General features: G+C 39.4%; 1 protein-coding gene across 1 annotated transcript in view; it reads right to left on the bottom strand.

Moving 5' to 3' along the window:
• Positions 1-15233, bottom strand: part of slc25a21 (solute carrier family 25 member 21) — a 137462-nt gene that overhangs the window by 38988 nt on the left and 83241 nt on the right. Inside the window, exon 3 of the mRNA XM_015969583.3 lies at positions 5596-5644. Within this exon, the coding sequence (XP_015825069.1) occupies positions 5596-5644 (49 nt within the window). The remainder of the gene's footprint in view (positions 1-5595; positions 5645-15233) is intronic.

Consider the following 15233-nt stretch of genomic DNA (forward strand, 5'->3'; position numbering starts at 1 on the left):
TGCACTTTTACTGGCTTCTGATTTGTTTGGCAAGGCTGAGGCTTTCTCAGGAAAAGGCCTGAACACTTGGGGTTTCACAAAAATATTAAGACACAAAATGATAAAAAAAAAAAAAGATTCAAAAACTAAATATGCAAATGCATATGCTCAAATATGCAATCGTATATGACATTTCGACTTGCTTTCATTTTGGTTTTTTGTACAATATGTTCCTAACTGTTCTATTTTATTGTTTTATCTAAACGTATAATGTTGTCTGTTTTATCTCTTTTGACATTAGCCTGCCAGAGGACTGCAGATGGAAATTAGCCTAGGCTACAATCTGGCATATTTACAGTTGTTTTGCTGTTTATAAATATGCAATGTCCTCTTTTAAATAAAATAAATGGAAAATGGAAAAAATAATTTATTTTTACTAATTGTTTAACACATTTTGGATTAGAGCTGCAGCTACTGATTATTTAAATAATCGCTTAATCTGCCACAGGAATTGTTAAGATTATGGAATTAACAGAAATGGCTTTTACCGTAATTTCCGGACTATAGAGCGCACCTCAATAAAAGCAGCACCAACAAAAAAAAAAAAAAGGTTTTCTACACACACACGCCACATTAAAATACAAGCCACAGCGCAGCAGCCACATGCGGGTCTCCGGCGCACAGTGCATGTAGGGCCATAACATAAGATAATTAGACAGAAAGACGCTACATGGAAGTTTTTCGTTGTTGTTTTAATTCAACAAAACAAATTTTAAACATGGGTGAACGAGCCTGCAAGTTTAAAAAGAAAACAGCACTGATAGCATTCACATTTCTGGATGGTTATAAAATAAAAACAGAACTGACACGTTATTACCGGTCATTTGCATGTTTAGAAGAAAAGAACAGCGCTGACACAGCATTAATAAGCCCTGGATGATTAGAAAATAAAAACTGCACACAAAACATGCCTGGTTAGTAAATAAAACACAGTTGCCTACCAGAAAAGTCATTTGCTCTCATCTTCCTCTTGTGCACTAAAGCCATTAAAGTCCTCTTCTTCAGTGTCGGAGCTGAACAGCCTCAGAAGAGCTTCGTCACATACTTTTTCTGTGGCGATGTCAGTGTCGCTGTCCGTGTTGCTGTCATCCTCCCTGGGTGAAGCTGGCTTGAATGAGTTCTCCGTCTCCAGCGCTGAACCATGGATTCATTCATTCATGCCAAGCTTACGTGCGGCAGCACTGTTTCCCTCCTTTACTGCCAGATCGATGGCCTTCAACTTAAATGCGGCATCATATGAACTCATACGTGTAGTTTCCATGATGAGGGGGTATGGATTTGAAAGAAATTCTTCGTCGTGCCAGCTGCTTGCATGTGCTAAATTAAAATGAGCACTTTCTTCTATTTCCACTTTTGACTTCCACCCATTTCACTTTCTGCTAAAGCACCCCCTGGCAGGTGAAGGAAAATCTTCAGTAAAGCCGCACCTCATTATAAGCCACATGGTTCAAAGCATGGAAAAAAGTAGCGGCTTATAGTCCAGAAAATACGGTAATTGAATTTAACATGTGGTCAGAATCAGCAGTGTTCATGAACACATGCCTGAAATTACCAACATATATTAATATTGTGTGAAGAAGCTTAAACTCTACGGACATGTTGACCAACCTGCTTCTCTTCTAACCTTGCTAAAATTTTTGCGGTAAAAAATTGCTTGAAAACTGCGACCTGTTGACAATCTACGACAACCATGCCACAGTCATTTTAATCCTTGATACATAAGAAATCATCACAGATTCTTTCAAGCATTTTGACTGATTTTGGCACTGGAACCATGAGGTCAAACATGAGGCATGGACGTAATTTTGAGGGGGGACAGGGGGGACATGTCCCCCCCACTTTTTCCCTAAGTCGAGTTTTGACCCCTGCACTTTTTACCATCCAAAAACAATATTACACTATATTAAATTGACACTGGTAGAGCTCTAGGACCAAGCAGAAAACAACCGTTTGTGTTGAAGCCTGTTTCCCATTAGAACATACTGTAAAGATACCCCCCCCCCCCCCCCGTGTCCCCCCCACTTTAAAACTGAAAACTACGTCCATGACATGAGGTAACCTGATTTCTTAATATTTGTGGGATATTTTCAGATTTTTTTTATGCGTTTGATGTTTTCTGGTGTTTCCTAATAATTCACAATCACTTTGAATAAAAGAATGATTGAACGTGTTTGGCACAAACCAAACTAATTTCAGTTGACCTATGTAATCGGAATTGTGTAGGTAGAAGCAATAGCTTAGAATGTACATCTACCCCTTTTACTTTAGAAGATGACACAAAAACAGAAAATGTTTAGCATTTTGGTGGAAAAACACAGTGATGTTTGTTTTCTATTAATTATTCTAACAGATCATTGTAACAGTACTCATTTGATTTAATCTAAAGTGGTGTTATTTTAGGTTGGAACACATAGGAAGCCAAACTACAAGAGAAAAGGAAGTATGAAGAAGTGAGCACATGAGAAGTTGAGGAAGATCTGGAGCTACAGCAATTACAACAGCTTCTGTTGTGGTTTCAGTTTCTGAGTAGGACAGCGATGAATTGGATGTTGCAGACTGTGCGAGCTTAGATGAACGGGACTTTGAGACCAACGATAGGAAACTAAAAGCTACTATACTTCTGAACAGAGGCAAACTGACAATCTGTAAGTTCTGGAGAATCCCAGAACGGCCGTTGTGCTCCGGGCCGCCGTAGACTTTAACAACAATCCACCATACCTGCTCGGAGAAGTTAATACAGAAGCAGCCCCCCCACCCCCCCACACACACACACACACACACACACACACACACACACACACACACACACACACACACACACACACACACACACACACTAATGCACAAGGCCAGGGTTGAATTCTCATCCCAGCCTACTCCTGCTTCTGAATAAAGCATTACACTAACTTCCTACAGTCTGAACTGTATCTGGTGTATGGAGGTATTCATAGCTAATAAAACACAATTCTTACTCACCAAGTTTAAACTAGTGGAAAAGATAAAAATGTCCAAGGTCTCTATAACACTGCTAAATAGATACACATCATCAGCATACAATGACACTGTCCTATTGACCCTTTGCACGTGACGTCACGCCACTCATGTGACCGCCCCCTTCGCCATGATGGACGGAAAAAAGACCGTTCACACCCGTAGAAACTCCAGTGAAGGTAGTCAAAACAAGCCAGTTTGTAGCCTTTTATCGCTTTTATTTAGTTGATTTGACAGTAAAATAATAATAATAATAATAATACATTTTATTATAAATGGTTTTAGCTTGCTGCATTGTTGGCTGCACTAAGAGACAAGGATGTAAACTCAACTCGTTTTTTCTTTTTAATAACTTTGATGGAGACTGAGGACGGAGATGAACTGCAGCGACCAATCAAGCGGACTAGCAGGCCTCAGATTTGCAGTGAACATGTTTTTACCAGGTAAGATTGATGTTCATTTTGTAAGGTTATGAAGTTTATTATTTTCAGCTCCACACAGCTGCCCTGTACACAGTAACACCCGTGTATAAAAGCCAAGGTCGGGTGTTCCTCAGACGGTTTACATTCCAGGAGAAGAGTCCGAAGGAGAAGAAGAAGAAGAACGCTTTTACTTAATCAAAGTACTTTATTTGTGATTAAAAATATTAAGCAAAACATATGTTGATCAATAATAATCAAGTGAATGATCTGTGGAATAAAGATTATGTGTTTAATGAAAACAGGACTACTGCACAGACAGACTGACCCTCATCTCCATAGAAACGCATGACACATTGTTCCAACCAATCAGAGCTTTCGGCTGCCGCAAGAGAATCTGGTGTTGACTTAAAGTGTCCAATCCACTTTACTAAAACTTATCAACAATTCAGAGATATAAAACAAGGCAACGCCATTTTAAGCTCAGTTCCATTTTGACTTCAGTTCTATTCACCGTCATCCTAAAGAAAAGCACAGCCTGGCCAGATGTGTTTTCTTCTTTAAACTAAGAACTGTGAAGTTGGAGATTTTCGTCGTTTAACAACCAGACGACATCCTTTCAAAATAAGAGCACCTGCTGACGCTGTCGATTGGTACCGGGGTCGACCCTTCAGACGGGCTTTGAAACGCTGCGACCGCTGCGCCGACAGCTCCAGCGCACATCTGAGGTCTCCAGACCTGGCATTTCCTGATCTACTTGGGAGACCCCACTGGGTACGTACACGGCAAAATAGCGGCTCATGTCATCACTTTATAAGCCTCGTGATATCTAGTCATAACAAAGACGACCAGATTCAATGACGTCAGCCTAAGGAGTCTGAACCAAACCACACACACACACACACACACACACACACGCACCAACACAACATCCAAATCCATTTTCATCCATCACAGAGTTAGTCCTGGTAGATTGTTTAGAATTTATAATTAAGAAATTAAAGATTCTCAAACGATCCCAACTCTCTCTCTTTTCTTGTCTCAAAGTCAATACAGAGTGTTTAATTAAACTCCCTGATGATAAAAACAGCCTATTCTTCTGTTTATAAAAAGTGATCTACTTACAGTGTATTAAAATACAACTCTAGATAGTTACATCACTTCAATTCCGTTACAATTTATTTCACGAGGAAGACAGGGACAGGGATAATCCTGATAGATGGGTATTTCACCACAGAGGCTGCGCTCCGTCCGCTGTAGTGTAAAGCGAGACAATTATTAACAATATTAAAGCTCCGATATATGATTACGTGAGTTAAATTACGTTATTTATTTATATGAGCGTCGCCGTTTAGAGATCTTCTCATTCCGGTGTGAGAGCAGCAGCTGAACCCAGTAACACCACCAGCAAAAGCTGGTAGGGATCCGGACTTTGTAACAATCAACTTTGGTGTAAAGTGAAATGCTGTTTATAACATAAAGTTATAAATCCAGCGGGCTGAACTTAGGCAAAGTCAACAACATGTTTACATCGGTGAACAGCTGCAGAGAGAACGTAAGCTAACGTTGGTAAGCCCCGGCTAGATGCGCTACTTCTTCTGATAACTGAACTGGGCATGAACTAGTTGAAGGAATGCTGGAGGAGTTTTGTTTTAGTTTTGATCGCAAAAACAATTTCAGGCTCTACTTTCCCCTTTGTTTAGTAATCGTGTTGCTCACCGTTTACATGCTTTTGCCGTCCAGCATGGTGGACCCACGTGATTAGGTGACATTAGTGCAAAGGGTCAATATGTGCTTCACATGTCCTGCCTGAGACACTCCCATGTCCCAGTTTGGCAGGCATAGCTCAAAGGTTTTAGCGAACACTGAAAGAGCATAAATTAGAATTTTCCCGACATGCCTTCCCTCTTCTTCAATAGGAAACAGTCCGACAAACTGTTCATGTTCCTAATAACCCCCCCCCCCATCTACCCCTGTTGCAACTGTGAAAGCATTCATCTGTTTGTTTTTTTAGACCACAGTAGACTCTGATCATCAGTCCGCTGAGATAATTTATGAGTTAAATGTAAACTAAACTTGAATTAAAATTTTCAGCAACGATAGAGATAGGATGAAGTTACAGTTGATTTAATTTAAATGGATTTACCTTGTTTTTACTACATCAAGTGGATGCATCAAGCAGATCTCCACCAGACCTGAAACGGGAAAACAAACCAGCTTTAGTTTCAGTTCACTGTTAATCACAGCAACAGTATTCATACTAGGGCTGGGCGATATGGCCTAAAATCAATATCACGATATTTTGAGGATTTCACCTCGATAACGATAAATGGACGATAACTACAGGTATGCACAGAAACTAAATTGGTCCACATGGATAACGTTGAGTCATGTACAGCTTCTTAAAGGGACACAAGCGTTGCCAACCTACACAAATCTTTTCATCTTTTTTATTACCAAATTTATTGACATGGGAAAAATTATCTCAATAAGAGTCAGAAATTTCAATTACTGATGCACCGATACAAAATTTTTGGGCCGATTAAGATCACAGTTATGGCCGATTACAGATATTTGCCGATAACCAATATACTGACATTAATGCTTCTAAAAATCTGCAGATTTTGTATAGAATGAAAATTATTGAAGCTGAATTTACATTATTATGTACACACACCACACACATTTACGGTTCTGAGATGATTACATTCACTGTCACATGACTAAACAATTAAACATCACCCCCTCACCCTCTGAAACAGGCAAACAAATGGAGATGAGATGGAAAAAATATTGGTTGTTAATATCGGCCCAGTTTTATTTATCGAGCCAATATGTTAAAAAATGACTAACATCGACCAATACCAATATTGATGACGATATATTGTCCATCCCTAATTTCAATAACAATACATTTTCTATTACCCAGCCCTAATTCACATATAGGTAATCCAAGCAAACAGTATTACAGTGAGTTTACAAAATTGCAAAGGTGTCATAACTAGATAAAAATATGCAGAAGATGACATGTGCCTCCTCAGAATTATGAGCATAATAGCTCATTAATAACTGGGAGTGATGTGATTGGAAGAAACAACCGGAGAACTAAAACAGAAAATTCTGTTAAATTTTCTAGTGCTGGATGAAAATTTATGACAACTGAAAATGAGACAGTTTTATTTATTTTTTGTTTTGTTTTTGAAAACAACAATAAAAAGAGTTATTGTATTCTCTATTTATTTTGGCTTTTTGAACTGAGTGTGGTTCACTCATTTAATGAATTCATTTGCAGTGGTCTCTAGTAGGAATGAATGCCTTGTAAGTCGTACTCAGGGGGAAAAAAGCTCAGATGTGCCTGTTTTAGGAATTACAAATCAGCTGGAAGAGAAAGTAGCTTCAAACAGGATTTGGATATCTCGCATCTGATTGGCTAACCGCAATGCAACTACAACTGACTGTTGGCTTTGCAACATTGTGTCACACCCTGTCCTGTCTCCCCATTTGGTTCAGCCTGGGTCTCTGTTAATTGCTCCCACCTGCCTCTCGTTTTCCAATCACCCAAGCTCCCAGCCCTCTTGTATTTAAACCCCTTCAGTTCTGTGTCTCTTTGTGGATCATTGTTTCATTGTCCAGCGTGCGATCATTAAATACTTTTACTCGTGCTGGTTTGTCTGCCTGCCTGCTTCCCTCACCTGCATGTGGATCCTTGCATCTGCTTCACTCACTGCCACGCGCTGACACATTGATGTTTTTATCAGCACAAATAACAGATAATATGTCTGAAGGAGCTCAGCTGTGTGGTGGAGTTGCTAATGCTAACAGTTAGCATCTACTAGCCTGCACCTGCTATCCGTGAGACGGGGGGTGGGATTTTTTTTATTCAGTGTGAGATGATGAAGATGTGGCGTGACAGCGTGTAATTAGGATCAGATGAGTGTGTCCCACGCTCAACGAGCCTGAGTTGGCAGCCCAGATATTAAGTGACAGTGTGATGTAGATCGGTCAGGATTTTCAAATCCTAGAGTTTCACCATCTATTTTCTATCAGAAGTTAATGCAGGAGATAGGTGTAGGAGACTGTTTTCATGTTCAGCCAGCATGAAAAACTCAAAGTGACCCATCATAATCAGAAATAAGATTTAAAAAATGGCTTTTCAGTGTTCCGAACCTTCAGAGACGTAAAATAACTACAAAATAAAGCACCATCCTAATCAGAGTAACTCGTACATCTAAGCTGTAAATACACTTGTTAATCACACAAAGAACTATTTAAGACAGTCAAATGAAAACAAGACAGCTGAGTTGCTTTTGGGAAGCACTTTTACATCATTAGTAATAATTATTAGCAACCTTTCGTTTATATAATCTTTGAGAATAACATAAAGAAGAACAATGCTGATTTATTTATATTTACTTAATAGAAATTTCACCCACTTGTCTGCTGATATTTTACTTGACAAAATCTTGATTTAGGAGCAGTTTTAAAATTTGAACTGCAAACGATAAAAAATAAATAGATAAATAAAGAAAAATTAAACACAATTCAGCTAATTTCTTCAACATCATTATTATCACAAATTTAGTAGTTCCTTATGAAGCGGTCCAAAAACCTGGATGGGATTTTCACTGCAAACTGTCTCAAAGGTCCAAACTCAGTTTGTCAACAGATGTATCAAGTGTTCAGAAATCATTTCAGCTGGGTGGTGATTTGGAGGCTGGGAGGTTTTCATACAGATGTTAGCTATGTGCATCTGTGCTGAGCGTCAGAGGCCATCTGACTCCATCAAGTTGTTTTAAACTCACGAGTCTCACAGCATCCTTCCACTGCTGCCTCAACAACTTCCCTTCAGATTCCTGTGTGTGTACACAGCTGCTGTGCACATAAGAGGCCTTTCTAATTTGCTCAATTAAACATATTGTCTATAAAAGAGTGAGTCTTCTGGGACTTTTCCAGGGAAGTAATTATCAAGCAAAATACCACAGAAAAATGACTTTGCACACAGCTTTATCTTAATATTTAAATGGGAAAACCAAGAACTACTGAACTGACGGATGGCCAGGAGTCAAACAAAATTCCTTATGTCAGAGTCACACGATCTGATTTTTACAGTTAATTAAACGACTATGAAAAACTACGGCAGATAGGAACAATCATTACTTTTCAACTCACTATGAATAGCTCTGCAGTGGGGAAATGCTTATCAAATATTTCTGCAAGTAATCAGATTACAGGGTGAATCTAAACCTGTTCGTCTGCTCCATCAATTTGTGCAAACACAAAAGGCAGTGGGAGGTGACAGAAGGTGAGCTAAAGATGGAGGACAAAAAAGCGACTGAACACAAACAAGGACAACAAATATGAGAAAGAAAACCTCAAAACATATAAATGGCCTTAACTGCGTTGTGACCACAGCCAGTTCTGTGTTGAAACATAACTTAACACTGAGTGGAACACATTCTCTGAAACAACACCTCTAAAAAGATGTGGGTTGAATGTTAGCTAGCAGCTAACATCAGAGCCATAACCTTTACGCTGGAAGCTGTCAACGGATCAAGTGATGACAAGCTAAAATGCAAATCTTTTGTGTTTCGTGAGCATCTGTCTGACAGTCTAGCAAAGGAGATGTGTTAACAACAGTTGATGGCAGATGAGACGACAGGCTGCGCAGGTTTAAAAGAAAAGGTAAAAAGGCAGAAGGTTTAACCCTAAACTTACATTTATAGAATGCCTTGTTTAATCTGTAACTGTAAAAGTTTGACCATTCTACCCATCTCTCCTTATGAGGAAGTCAAAGTAAAACAGAACACTGGATGTCCATTTACAGACATGAGAAAAAAGAAACACAACATGCTTCATTACAATGTTTTCTTACCATCTCCAGGATTTTTTGAACTCCAGTTTCATACGTGAAGTTTTTATTTCACATAAAGCTAACATTTAAACATCATTTATTTTGACTCAAGGCTAATGCCATCAGCTTTCTCTGACAAGCAGCTTCTCACTTCTCTGTGACACAGTGCATCCCACTTTTCTGCTCCAGCTGTCAGCACATGCTACTGTTTAATCATAGAGCGTGGCAGTGGTGAACCCACACACTCTTGAGAGTACCTCACAACCCTCGCTCTCAAGTAAAAGCTGAGAATGCCGTGGGCTCAGTGAGAGTATGATGTGACAGAGTTGTGAATATGAACCCCGTTTTTCTTGTTGCTGCATTTTGGTTCCAACTTGCTGACGTTCGCCATCTTCCCGCTGCAAGCAAGGGCAAAATATTACAACAAAGTGCCATCTGGCTGACGTTTAGGGGTTTACCAGGTATCAGTGAGTTGCATATGGGGATAGTAGAGACCTGAAGATAAAAGGCTGACTGATGTGGTTTTTCTCAAGGCAGATGCTGATACAGATTTTTAAAGAATTTTTGTTGCCAGTGGCTGATACCTAAAGCCGATTATTAGGCGTATATCTATATATCTCTCTCTCTCTCTCTCTCTCTCTCTCTCTCTCTCTCTCTCTCTCTCTCTCTCTCTCTCTATATATATATATATATATATATATATACGTTTTAGCAGCACATTGATTGTGAAAGAAAACTGAACACTCACTGTGTGCAATATAATTTAAGTAGGTCAATAAATCTCTTAATATTTATTGAACTTCAAATATAAAAAAACACTAAACATAACAAACACGGTGTGTTGGGGTCCTTCGGGTCCTTTCTTCAGTCTAGTAGTGGCGGCAGTTGGCCACACAGGTGCCTGATTTTTTTTTTATTTTTTAAATCGGCCTTTAAAAATAATTTCGGCTGATGACCAATATAGAAAAAATTTAATATATCGGCCGGCCTCTACTAAAGACTATTCATCAACCACACTGATCATGTAAAGCAGGTGTGGGGAACCCTGTTCCTTGAGGGCCGGTATCCTGCACGTCTTTGCTCCAACACTTCTGATTCAGTGGTTGATTCACCTGTTCAGCAGCTCATCAGGCTCTGCAGAAACCTGTTAATCACCTGCTGATTGAAGTCAGGTGTGTTGAAGTAGGCTGAAACTAAAATATGCTGAAAGGCGGCCCTCTATGGACCAGGGTTCCCCACCCCTGCTGTAAGGCCTTGCTGATACACACACATATACACACACATAAAAAGTTTGAGACATCAAAGAATTATCTGCAACAAAGATATTACAGATACTAATGTGTGTGTGTATACCTTACTGTGACAATATATAGTTCTGTAGTTTCTACTACATTATTAACTCATTCACTGCCATTGACGACTAAAGTCGTCATTTGCATTTTTTTCACTGTGTGGGCATCGGAATGAGCCCCCGCACCGTGAGAACAAACATCTCAGCTTTAAAGCCGATCTTCATCCGCATACATTACACATCACGTGATCAGGAAGCAGAAAATCCATGTGTTAGGAGACTGTTTTGGGCCGCTGCTGTAAAAAAAGTGAGGCACGAACCGGAAAAGCTTCTGCCGATCACAATTCAACAACAGATTATGAAAGAACGGATAAAGCTCGAAACGCGTATATTCTTCCTGATGTAAGACATGAGTATCCACTTTGTTTTGTTTGTTTTGGCATCAACATCATCCTAGCGCGCAACGTTCTGTGACTTTTGAAAAAACAGTAAAAACGGTGAGAAATGCTGGCAGCGAAGAGCTTTACCGATCAGGAAACGGCTGGCAGTGAATGAGTTAAGGCAAGTCGTTATTGAACGTATGCTTACAACCTGATTCATGAAGGTTGACAGATAATTGTTTTCAAAACATAAAATTAGCTATGACCGTTTGAACTTTAGTTACAATTTGGCATGATAAAAAGAGCCATTCCAATTACATACACCCCCTATGTGACATCCTTGTTTAAAGGATGTCACATAGGGGGGGCTATACTTTTTTTGTCTCTTAGCCAGGTTTCTCAGGAACCTCGAGATACATTTTGACAGTTATGTCAAAATGTCATACTTGGTTATACACCTACAACTGAATGTCTATTCACTCAACCTGATTTAAGATGTTGGCCATAGGTAATCAACCTTAACCAACATACACGTGTCTAAAACTCAATATACAGAGTAAAAATGTTGTTCATTGTCCAATAGTATGAGGAAACAGTTTGAAAGACAATCTAATGACTAAAGTCTGTGTATGGGTCATGGCCAGACTATGTATTCATATATATAGGATGGCTTGCCAGGATATCACAAGATGGATTTTAATGAAACTCTCAGAAACACCTGATTGGATCTACAACTGATAAACATTTAGATTTAACTCATATTCAACATTACACAAAAATCTATATAACTCTTATATAATGTAATATAAAACGTCACAACTCGGTTAATTCCACAGATAATGAGCTCAATGTTGATGCAGTAGGAGATTTAAGTCCCAAACCCTGGGTGTCAATTGAGAACTTGCAGTACATTTTCAAAATATGAACATTTTTGCTTTGACTGTATCGTTTCTCAAAAAAAAAAGACATAAAGAAAAATGAGTTGTTATAAAACTCTTGACTGAAAGGTGGCAGGTCCTAGGCTGAAGCTAGGGTTTAGTGTCTTTCTGGAAAGAGGTGAGGTAGTACGCTTTACTCAACTAGTGTTGAACAAAAATGTGTTGCATAATGAGATTATATTAATGAGACAACCTTTTTCAAAACTACTCTCTCACAAGTTGTGACACTGGTAGCACTAGTATTGCTACTGCCCTACTGGCAAGACATTCCATGTCTAGTGATAGCTCCTTGTCCAAAAAAAGAAAACATACATCATGCAGATGAGATGATTATCTGGTTTGGTGTTAGCTCAAGAATTCACATAGTTCACTCCCACGCAGAAGTGAGAAAGAAAAACAATATAACACCAGGGAATGATTGCTCAATGGGTGCAGGTGCCATCCATCATGCTGAGACAGTCACTGAATGACTGTAATTCCTAGCAGCCACGGGCAGAAGGTCACTGCCACAGGAAGAGAAACTCAACTGGGTAAATGCTCGAATGCATGAGAGATGTGCTAGCAAAGCATTCACAAGCTAACGAGACCAACCAATAATGATGGTGTCTCAGACTGGCTTGAATAGGATTGTTTTGGCATATTTGTTGATTTCTCTCAGAAACAGTGAAGAAAGTTGAGTAAAAGTGTACGCTTAGGAGCAAATGCAGACAAAATGATTATCTTTGTTCTCAAAAGAAAGTAACAATAAAAACATCACGAAGAAAGGGGCTGTTTGACTAAATAACGTCATTTACATGTAATAGTTTTACACTGAAAGCTAAAGCAGAAAATTGTGGCTCAATTTACGGTTTCAAAGCTTGAGACGAGACACGGGAGTGTCGTTATGACAGCGCTACACATCACAGGCCTGTTCTGGTTTTGACAAGAACTCCTGACTGAACCTGCAGGTAATATCTCATGCCTCCATGTCCTCCATTAATACTTTTCAAAACACAGCAGATGTGGAATGCCAAACAAAAGCGGTGAGGTGATGCGCTCCTGCAATTTGTCAGGAGCAGTTAACAAAACCAACATATCTATCAGCAGACGACTCTGGTTATCTGAACATTTGATTCATTTCACGTTCTTCCTAATCTCAGACCGGGGGCGGCTATCATAACAATCCGTGAGACGATTTATAAAAACACATTGTGGAGTTTACAAGGTAATTAGATCAAAAATATGTTTTATACAGTTTTTAATGTTTGTATTTCTGCTCATACATTATATTAAAGGTGTGGATCACTGAAAAATGTTTTTTATTGGATATTTCTGGTTCTAATCAGTCGCTCTGAGTTTCCCATGCACGCCACTATCTCCTGCTTTTGCTTCTGATAAAAAAAAGACGGTGAAACTCTAGGATTTAAAAAGCCGGACAAGCCTGAGTTTTCTGGGATACCCTTAGCATATTGTTTCTACATGCAAATCAGATTCTCTACATTTAACTCATTCACTGCCAGCCGTTTCCTGATCAGAAAAGCCCTTCGCTGCCAGCGTTTTTCAGCGTTTTCACTTTTTGTTAAGAGTCACAGAACGTTGCCCTCTATGATGATGTTGACGTAAAAACTACCAAAACAAAGAGTAGACTCACCTCTTACATCAGGAAGAATCAGCGCGTTTCGATCGTTATCCATTCTTTCATAATCTGTTGTCGAATTGTGATCGGCAGAAGCTTTTCCGGTTCGCGCCTCAATTTTTTTACAGCAGCGGCCTAAAACGATCTCCTAACACATGGATTTTCTGCTTCCTGATCACGTGACGTGTGACGTATGCGGATGAAGATCGGCTTTAAAGCTGGGATGTTTGTTCTCACGGTGTGGGGGCTCGTTCCAACGCCCACACAGTAAAAAAAAATGCAAATGATGACTTTAGTCGTCAATGGCAGTTAATGAGTTAAAAACAAATACAGCAATTACAAAGTAAAATTTACTTCATATTTGTAGTAAAGGAACATAAGACTATACTGCTCGTAACTGCACATTTGTGTCTTATTTTTGGAATATTCTCAAGAGAAAATTAGCATTGAACTCTTAAATCTGTATGCTAATTTCTATTCTTTTAATTTGAATACTCAACTTTATTCCCCCATTAGCCTAATCTTTTAATAGCCTAAATGAGATGACTCATTTAATTGGCGCACACTAATATAGCTCTGTCTTCACAGGTCAAATCCTCTGTGACTCCTTGGATTGACCATGATAAACTAAGTATGAATGGGTTTTAAAACCGTCCTCTTCTACCTTTCATGCCCTTCAACTTGTTGTTAAAACTGCTAAAAGCTTTCCCTATTTAGTAACACTGTACTTTCTTTCTGGCATTGAGGATACCAAGCAATAACATTTTAAAGTAGATGTTTTGTTCCATTCCTCCTGAAAAGGTGTAAAGTGTAAAAACGATACGTGGTAATCAGTATCATGTCTCATGGCACATTTTCTGTTGGGGACAGAGGAGCCTTTTGCTTTTACGATGTGTGCCGAAGGTTTTACTTTAAGTGACTGAAATGTTGAAAAATAAACACAGTAGAGACAAAATGATGACTTCAAGGCACTAGACATGTTTCTAAATATTTGCATGATGATCCCACAAGCTTGGGAACCTCGTACTGGGGCCCTGCACTGGGACTTGTAGGGCTTCCACTCTAGCACCGGTGTTCTGACTGTCCTGATCTATAATCAGTCTGTGCATGCGCTTTCCCCCAAAGTAGCACACATTGACCAGTAGCACGGATAGTCGGAACACCGGCTCCACTCCACCTGAATACAGTAGGAAGTGTTCACATCTGCAGAGCCTGGATTTTTTTCTGCGCGCAAATTCTGGCTGAATTGGTCCAACATAATCACTGCTGATTTATTTGTCAGCTCAAATTCACGCCTACATGACATTCAGTGGGTCATACAGGAGTAAGGAACATATTTCAGGTGTCCTGTATGGGGTAGTGCTGCTGGAGGGAGGAACTGAAAGTGGGAATTTAGTTTCCCTCCTCTTTGATTATTCTTTGACAAATAGCAACATGGGGGTTTCAAAACAACTCTCACTGACCTGAAAACAAAGATGGTTCACCATCATGTTTTAGAGGAAGGAGACAGAAAGCTGTCTCAGAGATTTCAGCTGTATGTTTCCACAGTTAGGAACATATGGAGGAAATGGAAGACCACAGGCACAGCTAAGGATTCAAGTGAAGAATGGTGAGAACAGAGTAAACCCACAGACCAGCACCAAAGACCTACAACATCATCTTGCTGCAGATGGACCCACTGTGCATCGTTCAACTGTTTGGTGCACTTT

This window comes from Nothobranchius furzeri, chromosome 18 (assembly GCF_043380555.1).
Source record: "Nothobranchius furzeri strain GRZ-AD chromosome 18, NfurGRZ-RIMD1, whole genome shotgun sequence".
Classification (NCBI taxonomy): Eukaryota; Metazoa; Chordata; class Actinopteri; order Cyprinodontiformes; family Nothobranchiidae; genus Nothobranchius; species Nothobranchius furzeri.